Raw genomic sequence first — 12231 nt, forward strand, 5'->3', positions numbered from 1 at the left:
ATTTACTGTATAAAATAGACGTGTGAGTGTATACACACACACACACACATAAATATATAGACAGACAACAGACATATACACCCGTTGCGATTAATAAGGTCATTGCTACAACGTTCAGGCATGCCGTATCAACGCTAGCACCCACACTGCACATAGTATGGTTCATTGTCCCACCACCACCACCACCACCACCATCAAACAGATACATAATGAACTAATTATATTCAGAAATAATTGCTGCTGCTACTACTACTACTACTACTTATACTACTATGATTTACTCTACTACCACCCGAGCCACCACTACTACAACATTACCTCTACTGCGATAACAACTATATGGAAAAACTACCACGGCTACAGCTAGCGCCGTGACTACAACTCACTGCAAACTACCATCGCCAATACTACAATGAACACATCTACTACCACTGCTACTATTACTACTATTACTAGTATCCTCTCTACTAAACTAACACTACCACCTATGCTACTACTACTACTACTACTACAACTGCTATACAGACCACTAACGCTATTACAATTGCACAACCACCACCATAGCAACTACCACGACCGCAAGATAACACAATCCCCCGCCCCAACAATGACCACCCTATCCAAAATGCTCTCATTTTCCTCCCCTTCACCTCCACGTCACTAATGGCTTTGTACTTAATTAACAGAAATATTAATTATAGTAATTGTTAATTAAAATCCTCAAAGCAACATATTTAAAATAATAATGACATATTTCTCTCTCCACCACCACCACCACCACCCCCACAAAAATCAGAACTTTGGTGGTGGTGGTGGTCATGGCAGAATTTCACCCTAGGCCTGTAGTGATAACCTGACACAGCCATGAGCAAAGCTGTGACCATCCTGTCTTTAATTCTGACATAGTGTATCTAGGACTACATTATTTAATGTGTCCTTTCTTCCTCTTGTTTTTGTTTAGCCCCAGGTCAGTCCTGATCCAGCCAACCTATGATCAAAGATGTCCTAGCTGTGACTATCCTGTCTTTAATTCCGACATAGTGTATCTAGGACTACATTATTTAATGTGTCCTTTCTTCCTCTTGTTTTTGTTTAGCCCCAGGTCAGTCCTGATCCAGCCAACCTATGATCAAAGGCATTCCAGTAGTGACCATCCTAACTTTTATTCTGCATAGTGTAGGCAATGACGAACCTCCCCAATATCTCTGCATAGAAAACACTACGAGGAATTAGAACGAAGGAAGAGAATTGCTTCATCTGATGGGAGAACTCATTTTCATCAGCCAAGCATTTTGCCTGGAATGCTAACGATTCTGTCAGCTGGCCAGCCTTAATAATAATCCTTTTTACTGGAAGCACAAAGCCTCAAATTTGGGGGAAGCGATTAAGTTGATTACATCAACCCCAGTGCGTAACTGGTACTTAATTTATCGACCCCGAAAGGATGAAAGGCAAAGTCGACCTCGGTGGAATTTGAACTCTGAACGTAAAGACAGATGAAATACCTATTTCTTTACTACCCACAAGGGGCTAAACACAGAGGGGACAAACAAGGACAGACAAACGGATCAAGTCGATTACATCGACCCCAGTGCGTAACTGGTACTTAATTTATCGACCCCGAAAGGATGAAAGGCAAAGTCGACCTCGGTGGAATTTGAACTCAGAATGTAACGGCAGACGAAATACCTATTTCTTTACTACCCACAAGGGGCTAAACACAGAGGGGACAAACAAGGACAGACAAACGGATCAAGTCGATTACATCGACCCCAGTGCGTAACTGGTACTTAATTTATCGACCCCGAAAGGATGAAAGGCAAAGTCGACCTCAGCGGAATTTGAACTCAGAACGTAGCGACAGACGAAACATGGCTATGCATTTTGCCCGGTGTGCTAATGGTTCTGCCAGCTAGCCGCCTATATCTATCGCTATCTCTCTGTCTATCACTGGCCCCACCCCCTCACCGTAACCAGTCAGCTGAGGGGGGACAAAGACATTGTGAGGAAAAGACGGTAGAGGTGACGGTGTGGAGAGAGGAAAACAGGGAGACAGAGACAAGCAGATATAGGCAGGCAAGGATAGGCAGGCAGACGTGTAGAGAGATAGATAAACATTTATACACAAATATAAGAGAGTGTCCACTATGTGGTCGACTCTTGCACTAAAAATAGATCCGCTATGGTCTCAACCACCAAAAATTGTTTCCAAGGAGAATTAGCACAACTTTTAACGTAAACGAGCAGGGCAAATGAAAAATAACAAAAATGTAGATTAATTCTAGACAGTTGTTTCGCTATTAATGTATTATGCAATTTTACTTACATAATATATCCATAGTTCATCAGTAGAATTTGTCTTGAATACAATTTACTAAACCGCACGCCAAATTTTAACATAACGTCAAACACACGAGTAGTTCAGTCGATTATACTTGCAGTTATGATTCGAATGCCCTCGTTAAAGCGCGCCAAGACCTCCGGAAACAAATACTGCATAAAAAATTTACTGCAGTATAATTAAAATAAAAAATAAGGGTGAAAAAATTGGATATTAATTTAATAATACCATCAATTTAACACCAATTTAACACCACAACACTTGGTGTTAAATTGATGGCATTATTAAATTAACCCTTTCGTTACCAACCCGGCTGAAACCGGCTCTGGCTCTTTAGTACAAATGTCTGGTTTTCAAAAGTTCTGAATTAAAACCTTCCACCAAACCTTAGTCACAATTTATGTCCCTAACTCTAGCTTAATGATAACGATGTTATTTTACTTAATTCTTTGTTTTATTTAACATAATTGTAAGAAACACTGAGCAGCTCAAAATAAATTCAGTAACGAATATCCAATTTTTCACCCTTATTTTTGATTTTAGATAGACAGACAGACAGAAGAAACAAAGAGAGAGAGACCGAGACAGATGGAGCATCAAACAAGACTACCTGACCAACCAGCAGACAGATATAGGAACAATGACATTTAATTTACCTGTAATTAAGTGACAGACATTGATGCTGGAGTCGAGATAAATATTTGGTTTGGAGAAGAACTTTGCAGTTGATTTCAGCATTTTTGCAGACCTGCCTTAGAACACTCATCATATCTGCAATAAACAGGTTATATTCGAGATTATAAATAGCAAAAAAAGAAAAGATGGGTGGGTAGGTGGGGGTGGGGGTAGATATACGTAAATATCGAACAATGAGAATGAATGCTCAAAACCGCATTGGGGACAAAGATCCTTTTATTCATTTAGTAAGGCCACTCTTGATTTCATGTTAAGGAAGACCTCAACAATTATGGACGCCTCTCAGATGGAACATCAGCGTTTGTCTCCATTCATCATTATCATCATCGTTTAACGTTTGTTTTCCGTGCTAGCACGGGTTGGACGGTTCGACCGGGGTCTGGGAAGCCAGGAGGCTGCACCAGGCTCCAGTCTGATCTGGCAGTGTTTCTACAGCTGGATGCCCTTCCTAACGCCAACCACTCCGTGAGTGTAGTGGGTGCTTCTTACGTGCCAGGGGAGTCTGGTAGCGGCCACGATCGGTTAGTGCTTTTAACGTGCCACCGGCACGGAAGCCAGTCAAGGCGGCGCTGGCATCGGCCACGTTCAGAGGGTGCCTTTTACGTGCCACTGGCACAGGTGCCAAGGGAGTTTGGCAGCAGCCACGATCGGTTGGTTTTTTTAACGTGCCACCGGCACGGAAGCCAGTCAAGGTGGCGCTGGCATCGGCCACGTTCGGATGGTGCTTTTTACGTGCCACTGGCATAAGTGCCAGGGGAGTCTGGCAGCGGACACGATCGGTTGGTGCTATTAACGTGGCACCGGCACAGAAGCCAGTCAAGGCGGCGTTGGCATCGGCCACGTTCGGATGGTGCTTTTAACGTGCCACCGGCACGGTGGCCAGTCAAGGCGGCGCTGGATTAATATTGTGCTTCATGTGATCGGCTTCAGAATGACTGAAGTCTTCTTATGACGAGAAACCAATACTCTTTTACTCTGTTTTACTTGTTTCAGTCATTTGACTGCGGCCATGCTGGAGCACCGCCTTTAGTCGAACAAATCCACCCCGGGACTTATTCTTTGTAAGCCTAGTACTTATTCTATCGGTCTCTTTTGCCGAACCGCTAAGTAACGGAGACGTAAACACACCAGCATCGGTTGTCAAGCAATGCTAGGGGGACAAACACAGACACACAAACACACACATAATATATATATATATATATATAATATATATATATATATTATATATATATATACACACATATATACGACAGGATTCTTTCAGTTTCCGTCTACCAAATCCACTCACAAGGCATTGGTCGGCCGGTGCTATAGCAGAAGACACTTGCCCAAGATGCCATGCATAGAGGGGACAAACAAGGACAGACAAACGGATTAAGTCGATAACATCGACCCCAGTGCGTAACTGGTACTTAATTTATCGACCCCGAAAGAATGAAAGGCAAAGTCGACCTCGGCGGAATTTGAACTCAGAACGCAACGACAGACGCAATACCGCTAAGCATTTCGCCCGGGGTGCTAACGTTTCTGCCAGCTTGCCGGGCAACGGTTGACAACAGGAAAGTCATCTAACCTTAGAAAGTCTGCCTCATTAAAAGTGGGAGGCAAAACGATAATGACGATGGTGATTTGTATCACAGTATAACAAATTACAGATATTTCACATGTCACATTAAATGTTTCCAGCTGACTAAACACCTGTATATTGTGGTTGCTGACACTGATAAGGGAGTGGTTGTCAATTGCCACAGAACACAGACATCACAAAAGACTTTGTTCAAAATGGACAAACAATTTTATTTGTAACTGCTTTCCTTGCTAATACACACACACACACATACATATAAGATTAACTGGGAAGGTAGCTTTGGTGTGCAGCAGATGCACAGGGGCAATAAACACCACAGATGCTCAGAAAACAGATTCCATCACATGCCTGGGAGAGAAACTAGAAGTAGTTGATAGCTTCTGCTACCTGGGTGACCAAGTCTGTAGTGGGGGTGGATGGTCAGAGAACGTTACCTCTAGAATAAGAATTGCCTGGGCAAAGTTCAGACAGCTCCTACCCCTACTGGCGACAAAGGGTCTCTCACTCAGAGTGAAAGGTAGATTGTATGATTCATGTGTGCAAACTGCCATGCTTCACAGCAGTGAAACATGGGCTTTGACAGCTGAAGGCACATGTAGGCTCGAAAGAAATGAAGCTAGCATGATCCACTGGATGTGTAATGTCAGTGTGAATGCACGACAGAGTGTAAGCACCCTGAGAGAAATGTTGGACATAAGAAGCATCAGATGTGGCGTGCAGGAGAGACGTTTGCGTTGGTATGGTCAGGTACTACGGATGGATGAGGAGCGATGTGTGAAGAAGCGCCACTCCCTAACAGTGGAAGGAATCCAGGGTAGAGGTAGACCCAGGAAGACATGGGATGAGGTGGTCAAGCATTAGGCCCAGTCTGATCTGGCAGTGTTTCTACGGTTGGATGCCCTTCCTAACGCCAACCACTCCGCGAGTGTAGTGGGTGCTTTTTACGTGCCACCCGCACAGGAGCCAGACAGAGCTGGCAAACGGCCACGAACGGATGGTGCTTTTACGTGCCACCGGCACGGGGGCCAAGCGAGGCTGGCAAACGGCCACGGACGGATGGTGCTTTTTACGTGCCACCGGCACGGGGGCCAGGCGAGACTGGCAACAGCCACAAACGGATGGTACTATGTGCCACCGCCACGGGGGCCATATATATATATATATAAACACATGCACACAAACATGTGAGCACATACAAAAGTAATGCATGTATACATACATGCACACGTCTTTTCTTTCAGACATTGAATTGTGGCCAAGTTGGAGCACGGCCTTGAAGAGTTTCAGTCGAATGAACTTATTTTTCGCTTGTTTTTTTTTTTACCTTTTTTCTTTTTTCTGTTTAAGCCTTATATTTATTCTATCCATATCTCAAATACGGGAACGTAAACAGACCACAAAAAGTGGCGTGGAGCAAACACAAACACGAAATCTAAACATACACACTTTGATTAATATACCCACCCCACTGACGAATATACGCGTGCATATTTTCCCTAACTTGTAGATTCTTCAATGAATATATATATATATATATATATATATTATATATATATTATATATATATATATATATGGCCGTTGCCAGCGCCACCCCGACTGGCCTCGTACCGGTGGCACGTAAAAAGCACCATCCATTCGTGGCCGTTGCCAGCACCGCCCCGACTGGCCTCGTGCCGGTGGCACGTAAAAAGCACCATCCGATCGTGGCCGTTTGCCAGACTCGTCTGGCACCTGTGCCGGTGGCACGTAAAAAGCACCCACTACACTCATGGAGTAGTTGGCGTTAGGAAGGGCATCCAGCCATAGAAGCATTGCCAGATCAGACTGGGCCTGGTGAAGCCTTCTGGCTTCCCAGACCCCAGTTGAACCGTCCAACCTATGCTAGCATGGAAAGCGGACGCTAAACGATGATGATGATGATATATATATATATATTCACACACACACGCGAAAGAAATATATATAGGCACAGGAGTGGCTGTGTGGTAAGTAGCTTGCTTACCTACCACATGCTTCTGGGTTCAGTCCCACTGCGTGTCAGGGCCAACCAAAGCCTTGTGAGTGGATTTGGTAGACGGAAACTGGAAAGAAGCCCGTCGTATATATATGTATGCGGGTACTAGTCGTGGAGACTGGACCCGGTGCGCGCATCCGTGCTAGCCAGTCATAGGTAGTCGATCCTACAGCGACTTGCGTATGCAAATGAGCTGATTGGCGCAACACTGCAAAAACTAAGTTAATAGCGAGCCCCTACTGGAGCTTAGGAAATATTTTTCAACTATATACTGTGTATATTATTTTAAAGACAATTGCGTTTTTTTTTTCCTTACAAAACAATTAGAAGCATTGAAAAACATTTCTTTTTTCAAAGTAGACCACTACAGGCGACAATTCACTTGTGTTTCCTTTGAATAGCTACGGCAAACTTCGTTAACCATTCAGCTATGCTCGTTCTCTTTCAACTGGAATTTAACCCCTGACCAACCCTAAATTATTAGACATTTTGGTCGTGGCCATCCCGCTTTGTTGTAAATCCAATACTGCATTGTTCAGTTTGACTTTAAAACAAAATTCGGCTGCTATTTCTAACAGCTCGGTGGAAGATATCTCTTGACCGAAGTTGTACAAGGTCTGTGTTTGCTCCTTGTTTTCAGTTTCTCCAAAGACCCAACTGAACTCTCGTCTTTAACTTCAGCTGAACAGTTCCCAGTCCCAAGACTGCACTGGTCGTGCAGACCTGATCAAAGGAGTTTATTTCTAACCAGACGTAAAGTAACCCTTTACTTCATAGAAATGTTCTATTTCTACGTGGGGGAAATTTGGTTACTATAAGTTTACATTGAAGAGACTTGGTCGTTGACAGGAGCCTCATAAGTTAACGCAGTGAACCATTTCATACGAGGCAACTAAATTCTGACCACACGATGTTGTTGGCTTGTCACCAGGAACCGATTTTCCTGTTGAAGCCTACAGTAAAATTACTTTGTTGGGGAGGGGTTAAGCCAATTTTTTAAAACCTTTTTTTTTGAATTTTCATGCTGCAGTTTGCCGTAGCTATTCAAAGGAAACAAGTGAATTGTCCCCTGTAGGGGTCTACTTTGAGAAAAAAAATGTTTGACTGTCCTTAAGGTTGTTTTGCTTTTTCTTTTTCAATGCTTCTAATTGTTTTGCCAATCAGCTCATTTGCATACGCAAGTCGCTGTAGGATCGACTGGCTAGCGCGGATGCGCGCACCGGGTCCAGTCTACGTGACTAGTACCATGTACGTGTGTGTATATGTTTGTGTCTGTCCCCCCCCCCCCAACATTGCTTGGCAACCGATGCTGGTGTGTTTACGTCACAGTAACTTAGCGGTTCGACAAAAGGCGCCGATAGAATAAGTACTGGGCTTACAAAGAACAAGTCCTGGGGTCGATTTGCTCGACTAAAGGCGGTGCTCCAGCATGGCCGCAGTCAAATGACTGAAACGAGTAAAAGAATAAAAGTATATATATATACTATACACTACGGCACACATACATGTAAATATGTATGTGTGTGTATGCATATATATATATATATATATATATATATACCCAAACACACACAGAAACAAGCGTAAAAATCTATAGACACATTTAGCTATATATATATATATATATATCGCCCGGCGTTGCTCAGGTTTGTAAGGGAAAATAACTATAAAGCATTTTTAGAGAGTTATAGCAAAAAAATGCATTAAAAATGGAAAAAAAATGATGGTAAATTTTTTTTTAAATCGTTGACTCATCGTAGATATTTTTAGAGAGTTACTTCCCTTATATAATAGCGAAAAAATGTATTAAAATGGAAAAGAAATGATGGTAAATTATTTTTAAAATCGTAGACTCATCGTAGACGCGCGCTAATACCCAGAAGGGCTCGATATGAATCACGACTATAAGATACCCGGTTTTGGTTAAACTGCACCGCAAAATGTGGGAGTAGTTAGGAATCTAAATCGAAGGGGACAGACACACAACCTTACTTTTATATATAAAGATATATAAAGAGAGAGAGAGTGAGAGAGAGATCACACATATGTCTGTGTGCGTGTGTATAGAGGGCACCTACTGCCTTGCGAGTCAACCGAAGTCTAGGGTTAATGTTTCGTTTAAGCCCTTAAGGTCGAGAGATTCTATCCCTAAAATTTTCGTGGGATACGTTGGGGGAAAACAACCAACTGGCAGATGCGGATAAATAAGTGTATATATTATAGAAATGTGGACAAGGAAACACGAAAAAATGCATGAGAGGGCTTGTATAGAATGAGAGAGAGAGAGAGAGAGAGAGAGAGAGAGTCTAGGAATGTATATATAAACAAGCACTCACCTCTCGTGGGACGGAGATTTGCAAGGCAGACTTCGAAACTAAGCAACCTAACTCTGTATGTATATATATATATATATTTATGTATGAGGTGTGTATATAAAAGAGAGATGTATATAATATTATAGATGTATCTGCGTGAATGGATGAATGTGTGGCTGTTTGCCTATGCGTGGGTGAAGAAAAATCTATCGCGTCGTTCTTCTACGAATGCAGTTCTAGCATTGAGATGTAGGCTGCGAAACTAAACAGCATGGCTCCGTCCGTCTGTTTATAGGTATCGGCGATGAGAGAGAGAGAGAGATAGAGAGAGTGAGAAAGAGGAAGAGAGAGCGAGAGAGAGATCGAGAGAGTGAGAAAGGGGAAGAGAGAGCGAGAGAGAAAGAGAGAGAGAGAGAGTGAGAAAGGGGAAGAGAGAGCGAGAGAGAGAGAGAGAGAGAGAGTGAGAAAGGGGAAGAGAGAGCGAGAGAGAAAGAGAGATAGAGAGAGTGAGAAAGAGGAAGAGAGAGCGAGAGAGAGTGAGAAAGAGGAAGAGAGAGCGAGAGAGAGAGCGAAAGAGAGAGAGAAAGAGCGATGTATACTTAACTCTCTCTCTCTTTCTCTTCCTTTCTCTCTCCGTCACTCCCTCACTGTCTCTCATCACCTTTATCGCGTCTATATTATATAAATACACATACACACGCACACATATATACACACACGTATATATAATTACATAAGTATTATATAAGAGTTTGCGCCGGCATATCAATTGCATATATAGGTATATATATACCTATATATCTATATATAGGTATGTATAATGTATATATATATATATATATATAGTCATTTAGGGTAGCAAAAAAATTCAATAGAAATTTATCGCGCAACCAGCGGCCCGGTGAAAAAGAGAAAATAGTCATCGACTAAATATATAATATATAACGATTTAGGATGACCCCAACAGGTCACTCGTCCACCAGAAAGAGCAGCCATAACTCACAACCGCCAAGTATTATTAATTCAGAAATAGGTGAAATTTTAAAAACATTTACCCTAATTCATCTTTTAGACGTTGCAACGTTTCTGTGTCATTAATGATTAAATTAGCTTAATAAATTAATTAAGCCAATCTACCATAGGTTACACTTCATCAGTAAAGACACAGAAACGTTGCAACGTCTAAAAGATGAATTAGGGTAAATGTTTTTAAATTTTCACTAATTTCTGAATTAATAATACTTGGCGGTGTGAGTTATGGCTGCTCTTTCTGGTGGACGAGTGACCTGTTGGGGTCACTCCTAAATCGTTATATATATATATATATATTATATATTATATATATACACGTATACATACATAATACATATATATATATATATGTATATATATATATATATGTATATATATAAATATGTATATATATAATGTATATATATATATGTATATATATTATATTAAATATATATATATATATATTATATATATATACATATATATAATATATATTTATATATATATATATATTTATATTATAATAATATTTTAATATATATTAATATATATATATATAATATATATATATATATTTATATATATATATTTATATATATATATATATATATATACTCTTTACTCTTTTACTTGTTTCAGTAATTTTGACTGCGGCCATGCTGGAGCACCGCCTTTAGTCGAGCAACTCGACCCCGGGGACTTATTCTTTGTAAGCCCAGTACTTATTCTATCGGTCTATTTTGCCGAACCGCTAAGTGACGGGGACGTAAACACACCAGCATCGGTTGTCAAGCAATGCTAGGGGGACAAACACACACACACACACATATATAATATATATACGACAGGCTTCTTTCAGTTTCCGTCTACCAAATCCATTCACAAGGCTTTGGTCGGCCCGGGCCTATAGCAGAAGACACTTGCCCAAGATGCCACACAGCCACTCCCGCGCCTATTTATTTATATTCACTTATACATACTGTACTTATTGTATCATATAACTCATTGCATATATATTTATATATATATATATATGCACGCACACACACAGATATTCTTTTTTTGGTTTCAGCCATTTCATTGCGGCCATACTGGAGCACCGCCTTTAGTCGAACAAATCGACCCCGGGACTTGTTCTTTGTAAACCTAGTATTTATTCTATCGAATTATTTTGATGAAGCGCTAAGTTACGGGGGACGTAAACACACCAACAGTGATTGTCAGGCGATGGTGGGGAGGACACACACACACACACACATATATATATATATATATATATATTTGTGTGTGTGTGTATTTAGGGCTAAAAGACCACTAGGTGGATAGCCATATGCTAGAAGGAGATCACATACGATCCAACTACAAAGAAAGAATGTTCTCCAGAGAAAATTCAGCAAATACCAGAGCAAAAGCGGACAAGACAGTAATTTTTAACTGTCTTGGCCGCCTATGTTCTGGTGTTCACCAAAATTTTCTCTGGAGAACATTCTTTCTTTGTAGTTAGATCGTATGTGATCTTCTTCTAGCATATGGCTATCCACCTAGTGGTTTTTCTAGCCCTAAATATACACATGTATTGGAATTTTTTCTGATTTTTCGGATTTTTTATATGCTAGGCTACTGGTTTTAAATTGATGTTAATTAAATTAATATTCAATTTATCTCCCTCATTATCTAAATATATATATATATATATATTGGTAAAACGGTAAGATAACAAAAGAAAGAAAGAGACCTCAATATTATGTAAATAAAGGAAATTTATCTATACAATAATATGTTACATTACTCGGTAGTCAAGATAAAACTCTGAGTTTCAGATGCCGAAGTGGAAATCCACAACACCATCTCTTCGGTTATCTGGAACTCAGAGTTTTATCTTGACTATCAAGTAATGTAACATATTTTGTATATATATATATATATATATATATATCTATATATACAAAATAAGAAAATGGAGAAATACATCTAAATCCACTCACAAGGCTTTGGTCAGGCCGAGGCTATAGTAGAAGACACTTGCCCATGGTGACACGCAGTGGGACTGAACCCGGATCCATGTGGTTGGTAAGCAAGCTACTTACCACACAGCCACTCCTGCGCCCATATCTATATATATATCTTTTATCTTTACTTGTTTCAGTCTTTTGACTGTGGCCATGCTACAGCACCGCTTTAGTTTTTTGAATAATTGATTTGAGGACTTGTTCTTTGTAAGCCTAGTACTTATTCTGTCAGTGTCTTTTGCCGAACCA

At 40.7% G+C, this 12231-nt stretch overlaps 1 protein-coding gene across 1 annotated transcript in view; it reads right to left on the reverse strand.

Annotated features, from left to right (window-relative positions):
* LOC115230020 (ferrochelatase, mitochondrial) overlaps positions 1–9250 on the reverse strand; it is a 37881-nt gene extending 28631 nt beyond the window's left edge. The window contains exons 1-2 of the mRNA XM_029800260.2: positions 8981–9250; positions 2998–3112 (exon numbers count right to left, since the gene is read on the reverse strand). Of these exons, the coding sequence (XP_029656120.1) occupies positions 2998–3110 (113 nt within the window). The 5' untranslated portion in view covers positions 3111–3112; positions 8981–9250. The remainder of the gene's footprint in view (positions 1–2997; positions 3113–8980) is intronic.
* Positions 9251–12231: the final 2981 nt, after the last annotated feature.

The sequence above is a fragment of the Octopus sinensis genome, unplaced genomic scaffold (genome assembly GCF_006345805.1).
Source record: "Octopus sinensis unplaced genomic scaffold, ASM634580v1 Contig14123, whole genome shotgun sequence".
NCBI lineage: Eukaryota > Metazoa > Mollusca > Cephalopoda > Octopoda > Octopodidae > Octopus > Octopus sinensis.